Source organism: Parasteatoda tepidariorum, chromosome 3 (assembly GCF_043381705.1).
Source record: "Parasteatoda tepidariorum isolate YZ-2023 chromosome 3, CAS_Ptep_4.0, whole genome shotgun sequence".
Taxonomy (NCBI): domain Eukaryota; kingdom Metazoa; phylum Arthropoda; class Arachnida; order Araneae; family Theridiidae; genus Parasteatoda; species Parasteatoda tepidariorum.
The window spans coordinates 50124207-50140076 of NC_092206.1; the positions used below are offsets into that span (position 1 = coordinate 50124207).

Sequence of the window (15870 nt, forward strand, 5' to 3'; positions counted from 1 at the left end):
CTTCTTATCCTTTTAGGGACGCAGAAAGAAATTCAATGATATCTTAATATCATCTCATATTATGAGGTAGAAATCATAATCCTTTTTATACTATGCTACTTCACTATTGGGGAAATGAAGTTTTTTAGAATTTTAATTTGCTGCTGAAAAAAAGACTTAACACAAATACAAATGTAAAAAATTAAATCAAAATCAATCAATATTCTACAACGTCTGTGATTTCTTTTTCCTCCCTTTACGAACATCGTTCAGAAACTATGATATAATAAAATATGATAAAATAAAATATGAGCCAAAAGTAAAGATAAATAACAAAATATGGTAACCCAATTACATGCAACCGTTCAGGCAATTAAGCAACCCTTTCGGCAACTCCGAAGGGAGGAATTGCGCTTAGTTTCACTTACACTTGCAGTTACATTTGCAGTTGCACATATTTTTCTCTCGTGTGATAGAGGCATTAAAATGCACAGTTTGGCAATGGGCAATTGTGATAATGTCTTAAAACCACTTTGGTTGTAAAAATTGAGGCAGCAAGTTCAAGCCATTTAAGCTATCAGCACTGAGGTTTCGATAAACTGACTAAAATGGGTGATAAAATTTTAGAAACTCGCGGCTGGTACGTTATCGAATTCTCTGTCAAAAGCAACTCAGAAGTGACTACATCAGAAAAACTTAATTTGTCAACAATACAAAACAAAATTAATGACACTCCTAAAGGAGTTAGTGAGCTGCAGTGCCGATAGAAATCAGTATCACATTAATTGCCGAAACTCCAATTATAGGGATCGAAACTCCTACAATTTTACCAGTTTCTTCGAAACAGAAAAAAGTTCCAGATCCAAAATTTAATATGTGTGCATCTAACGCTTCGCAAGTGCACACGTCTTAAGCTTATGAAGAAAATTTTGTTGGGCCGTTATTGTCCCTGATGTTTCTAAAGCAATAATAGGTGCTGATTTTATTAATAAATACGAGCTTTTAGTTGATATTTAAAAAAAAGAAAATTAATAGATCCTACTACATCTTTAAAATCCTTTGATCGGCTAGTCAATGTTCCGTCAACTAATTTGAATACTATGCCGCCTGAAACTACTGATCCTTGAATTTACCAACTATTGAATTCAAAGATATAACTCTGGTACATTCGACAGTCAAAGAGATCAAACATGACCTCACTCATCATATTATAACAGCTGATTCACTAGTATTTTTCAAAACCTAAACATTTGGAACCCGATAGCTTGAAAATTGCATGAAAAGAATTTGAATACAGGATTGAGCAAGGAATCCGTCCATCAAAAAATTTTTGAGCCTTTCCTTAGCATATGGTATAAAAGAAAAATGGAAGCTACAGACCATGAGGTGATTACCGAAGTTTAAATACCTGATCAGTATATATTGCTACATATTCAAGACTTCAATAGCCAATTACATGGTTGTAAAGTATTTTCTACAGTGGCTTTTATTAGAGCTTATCACCAGTTACCGATTGAATCTAATGGCGCTGGTTTGAAGAAGCTGGTTTGAAGAAGCTGGTTTGGTTATCAATTTAGAAAAGTGTGCTTTTTTAAAAATTGATTTTTGGGACATGTTTAAGAAAAGGACGTCAAACCAGCTGATGCTCGGATCAAAATTATTGCTGAATATAAAAGGCCAAATAATATCAAAGAACTGAGTCGTACTGTGGTATTTTAAATTTTTACCATTGATTTATACCAAATGCTGCTCAGAAATTGGCGATGGTACAGCACCTATGACCAAGAGTTGCTATCAGCCAATTCTGCTGTAAAACATTTTAAGTATTTCATAGAAGGACACAATTACACTATTTACACGGACCACTGTCCACTAAGTTACGCATTTGTGCAGAAAGGTAATAAAGTATTGCCACGACAAATGAGGCTTTTAGATTATCTCTTTTCACCAAACTTCTTCATCTCTTAGGAATCAAACGCAGGCAAATCATATCTTACAGTCCTGCTTGTAATGGGTTTATAGAGCAATAGCATCGTACTCTGTAAAATAGTCCCATGTGCCATAATAATTCTCAGTGGACAAAAGGGTTATCTACCGTGTTACTGGGGTTACGCTTAACACTCAGTGAAGAATTCCATACAATTCCATTGGAATTGGTTTATGGTTAAAATAAGATTACCTAGTGACTTTTTGCATAAATGAAGCACAAGTATCTACGGACGTTTCTACTTTTGTTGGTTAACTACGAAAATATTTCTCGCAAGCTAGGCCTGCTCAAACTTGACTTTCACGGTAAATCTTTTATTTTTGTGACAAAAGATCTTGACACTACTTCACATGTTTTAGTACGAACTGACGCTGTTCATCCTCCACTTTTCCATATGAAGGACCTTTTTCAGTGCTTTCTAGAAATAAGGATTATTTAACTCTATTGATGAATGGAAGATCCTGAAACATCTCCATGAATCGTTTGAAAACATGCTTCATAGAACAGTCGGAATAACGCCCCTTCTTTGAGTTCAATACCTACACTTGGCCCACCACTTCAATGACTACTTTAAATGTTAAGATAAAAATGCTACGTCTTCTAATGAATCGTTTAAGAAGGCTTTTCCAACAAGACGTCACGTGTTGGGAGACCTATTAAATTTTTCTGTACGTTCGAATGAGGTTCTCACATCAGGAAGGGGAGTAATGATAATGAAGCAACAGGGCATCGAGCGCTTATTCTGTATTTTTAAAATGTTTATTATTATTTATGAGCTCTAATTTTGCTTTTACTTCAACTTTCATTCTTGCATTTTGGAATTGCACTTCTTGTAGTTCTCTTAATTTTTTTTTTTTTTTTTTTTTTTTTTGCAGCGTTTGTCATAAATATTTAAAGTCAAATTTAAGTAAAACGCATTATGTATAATTGTAAATAAATGTAAAGAGTAATTATTAAATGTGTTATTCTTCATTTTACTGCAAATATACGTATCCAGGGTTTTAGTAGTAATATTAAGTTTAACTTTTGTTTTTTAAAGCATATTTTTATGAAGTGGAAAACATAATAATTTTTTTGAATAATTTTTTTCTTTTTCAAGTTCAAAGAAATACACACTTATTTCAGGAATAAAATCTTCGGTTATGTCAAGACCACTCCATCCATTGAATTCTAAGAGACAGGAAAAATGCAATAAAAAAAATAATTTTTTTTTTCAAAAAAAAAGTATAATCATCTGTATTTACCTTCCTTCAAAAAAAGAGCGTTTTTAAGCTTAAAATAAGCATATTCCGTCACAGATTCAAGTTAACTATAATATATATATTTTAAGACATTCCTTTGAATATTTTAAAAATTATATAAATGCTAGGGAGCTAAGCCCCTTGTTCGCTGATGCTCATCAACCCCTATGATTTCTATGCTGTTTCTTGGCATAAAACAGCTGAAATTATTCAACTTAAAATAAATGTACTAAAAATAACACTTGTGCCTCCTTTTCCGATGTCCAAATATTTCCCTTATGATAAAGATCTATAAGTGATTAAGATCTATAAGTGAACATAAATCCTTTTTCCACTTTATAATTCTTTTAAATAGCATTTAAAATTAAAAGTGTACTAGTGGGCTGCGCCCCCTGCTCGCTAACGCTCGCCAATCCCCGAAAATTGCTGCGCAATCCTATATGGTTTGCTTCGTAAACCAAGCTCGCTTCCCTCACTACTAACTTAGGTACATTGCAAATGCACAAAATTCTAAGAATTCAAAACAATCATTCAAATCCATGTAAAAACTTCTTTTTTTTAAAAAAAAAATTATATCTTTTTAGTAAATACTGAGTCATTAAAATAAATTTGAATTCAAATAAATGACATGTAATTCGTTACACCTATTAGAAATGTGCTATAGTATAATTCGTGATACAAATCAAAAATCGTCAAATAAATTCGTAATATATAAATTCGTGAAAAAAAGCGTATTTGACAAAATACTAAATAGAGATCTATCGACAAAGACTACTTACTTCTGCCTAGCTTAATAGTATGAGATTGCCGCAGCTGATGCTCTCTGGTTATTTTAGTTTTCGTTTTTAAAAGAGCTATATGTTGAGCCATCTCTGCTAGATTTGGCACGTGACATTTTTAGCGGCAATCATTGGTCGATTCGCCGTGCAAGAGAAATAGTAACGTAAACAAAACAAAGCAAACGTTGCCGCCGGCGGAAAAGAAATACAACCAAAATTTGAGAGCCACGTAAGAGAATTACATATATTAGATTGCTATAACAAATTTGGCGAGTTCATAACTGTAATTGAATATTTTGATAACCAAACGACTGGATATCTTTCAAATAAAATTTTTACATTCGTTATTTTGTGCATGAAGCATAAAGTTAAGTTCTAAATCATCAAATGATTCTTTTTAACCGTAATTCATAATAGTACACTAATGCAATTTGCATCAAAAAGTAAATTGTAAAACAGTTCGTAAGACCTGACACCGATTTAAATAACTTTATCTTAAAATGTAACGTAGAATTACATTATTCTAATAAATAATAATAATATAAACAAACCTCCCAAACTCTTAATTTAGAAATCAAACAAAATTAAAAACGTAATAATAACAGTACAGGTAATTTTAACCTTTCAATTAGGGAAATAAGTTTTAAAAAAAAGTTTATAGAAATTTTTTTAAGTGTAGTTTGAGAAATTTGAAAAAAGGTCAAGAATTAAAAATGCCTTAAAGAATAGTGTATACTTCTCACTATGTAAATGAAATAAATTAAGAAAAAATAATTTTTGAGTTCTAAAAGTTAGAATTAGAAGTCCAAGAAATTGGCTCAGCTACAGAGAAAGATTATAGAAATCAAACTTCCAAGCACTTAGCAATGATTCGGCAATCCTAAAATATTAAAATGTTATTGCTTAAAACATAGCTGTTCATATAAGAACTGTTTCAGAAAAACAGAAGTGCCAAATATCTATGAAAGCCCAGAGTAATTATAATTCCCACTTTATGATAATATTAATGATTGAATTTAAATCAAAACCAATACAAATGCAGAAAAGTAAATTAAATAATAAACACAGAACAAATAATATACCAAGAAATTACTTTTATTGGATAAACAAATAAAATTACTTGCAGATGTATTACACGAAATCTTTGATGTATCTGTATAAACTATTTTTACTCTAGATAAAAAACCGTCATTAACAGTAATGTTAATGTATTATTAATATACAAATTTCCGAAAATGATAATAAATGGTTCCTCCTTTCAATTTTTTAAATTTTTTCTAACATTTTTGTCAACATTTTTTAAAAACAAATATAATCTTAACATATCTTTTAAAGCATAGGTTCTCAACGTGGATGATATCGCCCCTTAGTTGGCGGAAAATACTTTTAAGGGGACTCTAGTAAGATTATGAGCATTTAAGTTTTTTTTTAAGCAGATCTTCTATATGGCCGTTAACAAAAGACGATGAAATTAATGTTGAGTACATGTTAAAATTCTTAAATTGTTTCGTAATGAAGAATTATTTTATATTCCTAATTCAGTATATTTGTTATTAGAGCAGCTATTATCAAAATTTTTTGTCTTAAAAATGTCTTTTTCACGATGTAACAAAATACTACAGTACTATGTGACTTTAATATTAAACGATGCAACGATCTTTGTAAGAATTAGAATCATTTCCCCTGTGACTTCAGCGAAATTTCGCCAAAAATTATAATGAATTTTTTTTTAACTAAACAAAAATTTTTTCAAGCAAAAAAAAGTCAAAACTTTGTAATACAGAGTAATTTAAAATATTTACTTCAAAGTATTAAAATTGAAATAAAAACTTTTCTAATCTTAAAAACATTGATAAATTTGGTATATTTTCATTATCTTAAAGGCATAACTATCAAAGTGTATAAAAGAACAAAAGAATTAAAAGATTTAGAATATAACGAAAAAAATGTTATAACTTATTTGTAACTATCTTTTTTTCTAAGTGTTATGCGATCCAATAAAGGTTTGGGAACCTATGATTTAAAGGCTTGTTTTGTTAATAAGACTTAAATAACATGTTATTTACCATCGATCTTAGTATGTAAATCTAAATTTATTTGCAAAATATATCTAAGTATATTTATCTATAATAATTAAAGGAAAAGTATGTATGTTTGTCTATGTGTCTCTCGAATATCTCGAGAACCAATTGTGCTAGTGTTCAGAAAATTAGATAGTTGGTGTAGGGAGCAATTTTTGTACCTGATTTTAATAATTGTTTTAAAGTTTTAATTAACCCGTAAGGAAGGGGAGTTAGAAAAGTGAATTTTTCACATAGGTTTAGTATTTGGTGCTGATAAACTGCAAAAGTTTTTTTTTTAAATATATTTAAAAGATAGCAATAGAGTTGTTTGTTAACTTGCAGTTCTCTTTAATCGGGGTTCATGGCAAGTTCTATAATAATAATTATTATTTTCGTTATGTTGATGGTAGATGGCATGCGAGGGCTGCGTCATCAAATTAGTATTTTGAATTAATTTAAAATTATCTGTTCATTTTATATATATTTGCACTTTAGAAACATTCTATAAAGCTAAATAATTTAAAACCAACAATATTTGAAATTAAAAGAAACAAAAATTTTGACTGTCATGAGTTTGCCGGAATGAATAGCCTCATTTTCGGCACCGAATGATATTGACATGAGTATAATTAAGTTCTATTTTAATGAGTTAAACTTATAAAAACGTGTTTTGTTAGATATGATATTGTAAATTCACAGAGAAAGGCAATAGCAATATTGAAATTGAAATTATTTTAGCTTAATTAATTACAGTAATCTATGTATTGCATCGATGCAAAAAAAAAGCCAACGAAATTAAAAAGAAGTTTAAGACGTGGAAATAGTTTAGCCAAGTAGAGAAAAGAGAATTTTAAAGTAAAGGAAAATTTACTGTAAGACAGGATTTGGATTATTATACTCCTTAAGGTAAGTAGTAAAAAAGAAGACCTAAGAATAAGCTGATGGGAAGATGCAAGGAATCTATAAAACCGGCCAACCTCTGCTTTTTTGGGTTGCTTGTCTTAGATTTAGTACCAATACACTACTATCTAAAGTACTTATAAGATCTGTATTTACATACCCTTTGAAATCGTGAACTTAAAAGACAAGTGTGACAAAAAGACAATTCGAAAGAAAAATCCATGGAAGTATCTTCGGTGGTGGCCAGATTAACGGACTTTGGGGAAGGAGATTAAGAAGCTTCTGATCTATTTGCTATTCCGACAGGTGAAATACAATAAAGTGGTTGAGTTATAACGCATACAGGTGATATAAAATATTATTTTCAAATTATTTTAAACATTATTTTAAGTTTTAAAAAAGTAATTATAATCGATAAAATAATTTATAAAAAACTATAAATGATAGCATTTTTATAAATTTATTACTTTTTCTATCACATATATTTATGTTATTATGTAAAAATTGAGATTTATATATAGCTTGTTAAATAAATCAAACGAAGTAAAATTTCGTGCAAATTTTTATTTCAGAGACTCTTTCCTCAAATAATCTGTAATAATCTTTAATATGTTACTATTCAAGTGAAACTAGAAAGAAATAGTTAGAATAGAAAGAATAGAATAAATCAAGAAAATATGAAAGAAGTATTTAAGTAATAATCTTATTTACTTTACATATCTTGCATGTTTTGACCTTGCGACTACTTTTTATCATGACTGCGAGTTATTGAATTATTTATGTGAAGGAAAAATATTACTACCAGAATATATATAAAAAAAGAAAACTACACGCGATATAAAATGTTTATGACTACTCATTTGGATAAAAAATATTTTAAAAAAATTGTGCTACTATCTCATCATATTTCTTACTCTATGATTTGATGAAATATTCATTTGATTTTTATCTTAAATGTATGTCCCTTTAGCATATTAGCACTTTAAGTAATCTTTATTGCATTACATAATCATTACAGCAATGAACCTAATAATCAAAATGGAATTGAAATAAATCATTGAACTCATAAAAAGTTGGCATATTTAGGTAATTCATAGTAGATATGAGTAATTGTTTGAAGTGGTAGAATAGGAAAAATAAGATTATTTCTGTTTTAATTTTTGCATACGTCAATAACTCGATGAGGAAAAAAAATTCTAATATCGTTTAATCCTTTGTTGTTGAGGGGATATCGGTGTGCCTTTTATATATGTTTTTTTCATGCTCCAATTAAGAGCAGAAATTTATATATATTTATTTTATTATTTATATTATTTATATTTTGCGCAAACAAAATTTCAAATTATATTAATGTATCAATATTTTATGTATTACTATAGTAATATCATAACCTTTTGACGTAGATGGGAGACCAGTGTCCCTCATATATATTTTTTGCTGAGGCTCTAATGACAAGCAAAATATGTATTTTGATACTTTTTGATTATAAAAAGCAGTTTGATGGTTTCAAAAAAAAATCTGTTAGATTATGGTAATTATATTTGTATTAAATTATAAAAATCTAAACAAAAAGTAGTTTGAAAAAGTTTTTTTTTCCATTCCTATTCNTATATATATATACAAAATGAAATTAATTTTATTCAATTATGTTCTTTTAGTTAATTTTAAGTATTGCATAAAAATGATAAATTAACCCTTTACATATTTTGAGATAGATGTATTAATTAGATCAGTTCGTGTAAAATTTTTACGCATTAATATTATAATTTTTTTAAGTTAAGATTTAATATAAATAAGAGAAAACGTGAGAGGAAGGAAAACATACTAAGCAAGTTTCAAACTTAAAAACAATATCAAGAGCTCAATGCTTGTGCCATTGCATTTCAGACAGAAATCTTGGGAATATAGTATTTATTTGCACGGTACTATTATCAACTGAAATGTATCTTTTTATGGTTATCATTTTAGGAACATTTTCAAAAAATCACACTGTTTTATTTTAAGAATATAAATATAATTTCTTTTGTAATTCCAATCTAAAAAAATGCATTTGACAATTTTTAAGTTTTTGTTTTGTTTTTTAAAATTGTCTTTATTTTTTTCTGAAATTTCATCAGTATCAAATTGCAATGGGTGTACTAAATAAATTCAACCTGACATTCTACAGGTTGGTAAAATACATTGCATGGAGTGGCTCAGATTTTTCGAAATCAACATTAACACTAGCCCGGTATTGTTGCTTTAGTTATTTATTTTTAACTAATTAGGTTCTATTTCAACATTTCCTAAGTATATACCATCATTAATATTTGCGCATCGTAGCGTAAAATAATTTTGAAATACATTACAAGGGTATAATTTTCACAAAATAATTAATATCAATATTTTTACTTATCTTTAAATTTAAAAAACTTTTAATAATATTATGAAAAGAGATACAAATTATACAGAAGGAAAATTCCGAGAAAATGTATGAAAATATTTTATTACCACACAGGTAATTCAATGAACATTTGTATGACAGCCACACAGGAAAATTTTTGAAACCTTTCAAAAGTAACCGATTCAAAAATATAAAAATTTCACAGCAAATGAACAGTAAAAACGTTTTCAAGAATTGAAATCAAGAAAAGTTTTCAAAAACACAAAATCATCAACACTAGATTGCCCAAGGAAGTCATTTTGACTGTTTTTTAACTGCTTTTTCATTTACAAAAAATGTACAAATAATAATGCATAAATTATTTTTTTTCCAAGTGAAGTAAATTTTTTTTATCATTAATATTTATTAATAACTTGTTATATGCTTGTTATGTAAGTAATATAAAAAATATTAAAAATTAATTAAACTAATTTCTTTACACATTACTTATTCTTTCACAATGCATTTTGGCTGCTTTTGGGCAAATACAGTTATATACTAAGTTTCAGTCTTTCTAGTGTTAAAAAAATAATATTATTTGTGCAACAGCTCTGGAAATATTACATGAGAAATCTCTTTTCATGAACGTTTTAAGAATGTAATAAGTTCTTTGTATCTTAATATTGTAGGCACATAAATAAACATTTGAAAATACTAATACTTACCACTCAATATTTTCTCTAAAATTCGCCAGATGAATTACGAGGAATTAGAAAAATAATACTGCTTACTATTCGATATGTTCTCTGAAACTCTGGTAAGTATGTACAGTCAGCAAAAAAAAAAAGATATCACCCTGAATAACTTTTGTTCTAATGATCGGATTTTCACGATTTAAGTGTCAATCTTAATGGTTCCTGGGGGTGACCTCAAATATGCTAATTAATTAGTGCTAACTATTAATTAAGTTACGAAATCAGACACAAAAACGTACTTTCTCTGAATAAACATATATTTTTTCTTACATATTTGGATTCTTAACCTTCAAAATATAGGGGGTAGCCGCAATCTGGGAAATATGGTCCCCATAGTTTGGTCAGGAGAGCGATCCAAAGTTCGTACCCCTTAATGTTAATTTCACTTTTTACGTTTTTAGTCATATTTTAAAAACTAATAAAGCAATTCGAAGAAAATTTCACCCAGTCATAAAACTCATTTACCCAAAGATAATTTCACGAAAAAAATAATTTTTAATAATTGTTAATTATTTTTTATTATTTAATTAAATTAAGGATGAAAAATTTTTGAATTATAAGGTATGAATTTTTTTATACCATATTAATCTACATATTTTTCAATTGAAAAATCTAAAGTTTCAACTGTTTTTATTTATTAGAAGCTGAGAAAAATTAAAATTAATTATTTTTAAAAAAATAATTTGGCGACAATGAAGAAATGATTAAATGGGGCGATTAATATTAAAATGTGATAAACTTGCGAGGAACTTGACTTCGCGCGCTTAGCATAAAATTTCATTCATATTTTTTTCGCTAATAATCGTTTGCTTATCTTTTCATTTTTATTTTTTTAAGCTATAAAATACGATGTTTCTTCTTTAGTCGTCTAAAATTCTATTTGCAATTTAGTAAAGAAATTTGAATAAAACATTTTATTGAATAAAATACATTTTATTCAGAGAATGTGGAGTTTTATAAAAGCATGCTTCTGATAGAATATGATTATACAACAGATTGTGCTTCTTTAATGTGATTATTTTTTATTTTTTAGTTTTTTTTTCTCAATAACTGATAAAATTTCAATAATATACATACGAATGAATAAATTTGGAATAAAATATTCATCAATTTCTTGAATATATATTTTATAAATATTAATAAAAATACGCAGTCAACATTTTTAAGCATCTCTCACAACATCGCAAATTTCTCAAAATCTTATAGGGTAAACTAACCAGTGAAGGAATACTTAAGCTTAGCTTGTCTTTAAAAAAAAATCATAAAAATTTCAAAATTTGTAATTTTAGCTAAATGACGTATTTGTTATTAAATGCATGTCGACATATTTGTTATTAAATGCAAATTATGTAAAAAAAATTTAGATAACTTACATAATATTGTTTTAAGCTTTTGGTGGTTTAAATAATAAGTAGTAAGATAACCAAGTGAAGGAACAGTTCTTAAATTGAATAAACACTAAATTTTCCAGTGAATGAACACTTAATTTTGAGAATGTTTGATGCTCGTTAGGAATCCTTAGGCCACACAGATATCTGTCGCCCTGTAGATGCCTGAATTGACTGATGTTAACACAGGCGGGCATTAGGAAAAAAAAAATCTTTTAAGTTTTCGTGCCCCCATTTCAGTATCTTAAGGGCCTTACGAGCTCTGTTTAAAAAGAGAGTATCATATCAGATATATATATATATATAAAAACAAAAATAATCATAGTAGCAGTATTTGGTGGTAAATGTAGCTTATCGTAATTGAAGAATATGCTGTGCGACATTTTATGGTGAATTTGCGAACGTAAGTTTCAGAATGTATCGAAACATGTGGATGCTATTTGCTAATCATCTTTATCCAAAGAAAACCATGTAACGTAAATATCTAGCAAAATGAAGCAATTTTTTAAACAATGAATCATACAATATGCAACATATTATTTCAATATCTTATTCTTAAACATAACATATTTCAATGTTTTTAAAATGCCACTAAACATTCAGCAATTCATTGAGTTATAGAAAAAAGAAATCGTAAATTACAGAAAACCTTGTGAATGTGCATTAGAATTACTATACAATCTACATTTTATTTTTCATGCACTTTTTTTTCCTTCAAACTTTCATGCCTAGAAGACTCGATTAAAGCTGTAAAAATCATTATCCCTAAAATTTTGTATATAGCTATTATAAGTTATGTTAATTTGATTTTAGTATGAAATCCTCGAATAAACATAGCAAAAATAGCATAATCTAAATAATATCAGATAAAAAGTTCATGTATTTAAATTCTAAAAACTAATATAAATAATTTATAAATCGATTCAAATTTACTTTTCAAAGGAGATTAAAATAATATTTTTTTTGCTTTTTGGACAGAAATCCCCTAAAAAAATTGTTTATGGCCTGGAAACTTCGAGATATTTTCTATTAACAATAAATTAAGCCCCTCCGAGCAATCACTGAACATTATTTCAATTTTTTTACTATCAGAGTTTGGTTGCGTAGCAACCTAGTAAAATTAAGCACTCCTCTTTTGAATTAGTCAATGGGTTATCTTAAAATATTTATTTGCGCAGGCGACTTTTTTTGGCGGTTTTCTGGACTATCGCCAAATATATAAACCTTTATTGCAACCCAATTTACGACCCAATTGTTTTAAAATTTTGTCTACCCCCCCTAATTCAAGTGTCTAGATTCCAAATATGTAAAAAAAAATATATGTTTATTCAGAGAAAGTACGTTTTTGTGTCTGATTTCGTAACTTAATTAATAGTTAGCACTAATTAATTAGCATATTTGAAGTCACCCCCAGGAACCATTAAGATTGACATTTAGTTCGTGAAAATCCGATCATTAGAACGAAAGTTATTCAGGGTGATATCTTTTTTTTTTTGCGGACTGTACAATACTAAGCATTGAAAAATGCTACTTACAATTTCGTATGTTCTCTGAAACTTGATGAGGTACATTACTATTCATCCAAAAATAATTATGCTTACCATTTATGGGATCTTCAATTAATTCCTCGTTATCGTCGTATTCAATTTCATCCACTGTTTTATTAAATAGTTTCAGGAAATTTCTGGGCACTCGAACAGGTGTTTGAACCATAGGTGGTGCAGTTAAGTTGATTTCGCGAAGTATCTTCAGTTTTAGAACTTTCAGTTTGTATTCTTTCATTTCTCGGATTACATTCGGGTTAAGCACAATTGGAGCAGAATTTATATCAGTTTTGTATCTGTCGATGACACCTTTCGGACGTGCGTTGATCTCTGCCAAGAGATATACGAACGATGCAAAGACGAAACTAATTAAGATACGGAACGACATTTCTTTGCCGGTAACAGTAAACGAATAGCTATGTGTTTTTCTCAGAATAACCGTTTATAACTGAAGGCGTTAAAAATCTGATTAATATTTATGCTGATAAGCTTACCCGTTTTCGCATTTGCTCTTCCCTATTTCCATATTGCTTACGATGTTTGGAATGATTAAGGTCTCGATAATGAGGGATGGACTTCAATCTCTCGTCGAGATTTTCTTTAAATAAAATAAAAGAACTTATACACCATCGTCATGGGTAATATCTTTATCTTATAATGCATATTTCTAATTGAAATATTGCTACCCCCTCCTTATAAGTTAAAAATCCTATTCTGCGGCATTGTTTAATTATATCTTTTACAGTTTTGTAAAATTACTTTTTGCGGGCATAAATTTAAAAAAAACCCCATTTTCACGTGAAATAGTTGATTTGCGGAAATTCCTTTGCACACATTTAAAGCTCTGGGCTTCCTATACTAAACTGAACTCTCTGTACTGAAACGAACACCCAAGTATCTTGACTAATAGTGAAAAGATGAACAAAATCGGGTCCTTAAGGCTTCCTTTTTCCTCACTTTTTTCCATCGATTATATCCAACCTGAGGTACTAGGTTCTAGGGCTTAAAACTTAAGAAACATAAAAATATATTTTAAATTTATCGAAAATTAAATTGGTAGATAAGATTTTGGTAAAAAAATCACAAATAAAACTTCGATCATATTCCTTTGCATTTCATTACAAGCTGTACCCATCGCTTACGGTAAAGACTGTGTTTCCAACCCTCCAGTGATTTTGATTTGGAATACTGGGAAATATCGACATTCTCTGTCCTACATTGCCCCACTTACTGATAAAAGGGCTTAGAATATTTCACGCGTTCTATAAAATCCGTTCTAACAACTTAAAACAATAGCTAGACAGAGGCGAGTAAACTTACTTTAAATTACTCTTCAAGTAAGTAGAAACTACAGAATTAAATTGTTGGAATAATAATCATTATTTTCCTAATGAATGCAATAAAAACAAATAACACAAATTTTCTTTCTTGTATCACTAAATAACATGGAGGTCATCTGCAACAAGCTTCATGTGATATCTAAAAAATGGCAACGATAGTCTAGCTCAGGGGTTTCCAACTTGCATGTGGCCGGGGGCCACAATTAAAATCACAAATCAAATGGCGGACCGCAACTTTATCAAAATTTCATGTAGTACTCTTTTATATTTGAAGGAACATTAAATATTACTGTCAGATTTTTACCAAGTTGTATAAAACAAAATTATTGAATTACAAATTAAAATAAGAAGTAGATTTTTAAAAATATTTAATTGCAGATTAAAAATTTCGGACTACAATAACTTTAATGTGCACCCATGTATTAAACAATTAATGTGCAACAGATATCTAGTTGTTAAGATATAAAACTTTAAAAAGGTTGATATTAAAACTTACATGGTAGCACGCAAAATGTTCAATGACAAAATTGAGGTTTGTCTGCTGCAACCACCAGAGAATAGATATTTACATTTAAAATTTACAAATGTGTGTGTAAGTATTTTCGTCCAAAATGAGTGGTTTCAAAAAATTAAATTGGAGAATTTCTTCAAGAAAATTTCTGATACACACATGCTAAATTATATTCACAAAATACAAAAAAAAAGGAAATAAATAAAAAGATACACGATTATTTTTGTATTTGAATAAATATTTTCTTGGAAGCAAAACCTAAGAAATAATTCTTTTCACCGTTGGTATGATAAATTTCACAGAAACGTAGAAATTAGGTTTTTATTAACGAGAAAAGTATTTTAAACTGATATAGATTATTTACGAAAAGTGTCCGCAAAAAAATGACAGCTAATAAACAATCAAATATGTCATTATTCGTTCCTTTTGAAGTTTTTCCTTTAAGACTATTGAAAATACAACTTTCTTAATTACTTATGATATCAAGTTTTAAATTGTATGAAATGAAAATCAAATAGACTACTAAATTCAATCACCTATTACAACAGAAAGTCACATTAATCATTTAAAAATATAAATTATGGCAAAATAATTCTAGATTCATCCATATATACGACTTTTAACTACTCTATATAGAAATGCACAAGAGAAAGTCAAGCCAATACCTTCAAGGTGGAACAAAATTACGTCATAGTAAACAAATTTATTAGACCAAGTGATTTCCTTTTGTCCAAAATTTAAATAATGCCAAAAATACAAATACGATTTTTATTTAGTAACTTTTAACTTAAAAGAATTTTAAACTTATAAATGCATGTAAAAAATTAAAGAAAAATTTATTGATTTAATTTAATAGTTCTTTTTAATTATTTCCAACTGTTAAAACATTTAAATTTTTTTACACTTTTTATATATTTCAGGATATATNCTTAAATATATATAAAGTGTAAAAAAATTAAAATGTTTTAACAGTTCACGTATATTGAGGCAGTATTGTATTGGACATTTTGAGGCAGTTTTG

At 28.3% G+C, this 15870-nt stretch overlaps 1 protein-coding gene across 1 annotated transcript in view; it reads right to left on the reverse strand.

Annotated features, from left to right (window-relative positions):
- The window catches only part of LOC107455400 (inhibin beta C chain-like), a 33914-nt gene extending 20359 nt beyond the window's left edge, over positions 1-13555 (reverse strand). Inside the window, exon 1 of the mRNA XM_016072954.3 lies at positions 13056-13555. Within this exon, the coding sequence (XP_015928440.2) occupies positions 13056-13386 (331 nt within the window). The 5' untranslated portion in view covers positions 13387-13555. The remainder of the gene's footprint in view (positions 1-13055) is intronic.
- Between the last annotated feature and the right edge of the window lie 2315 nt (positions 13556-15870).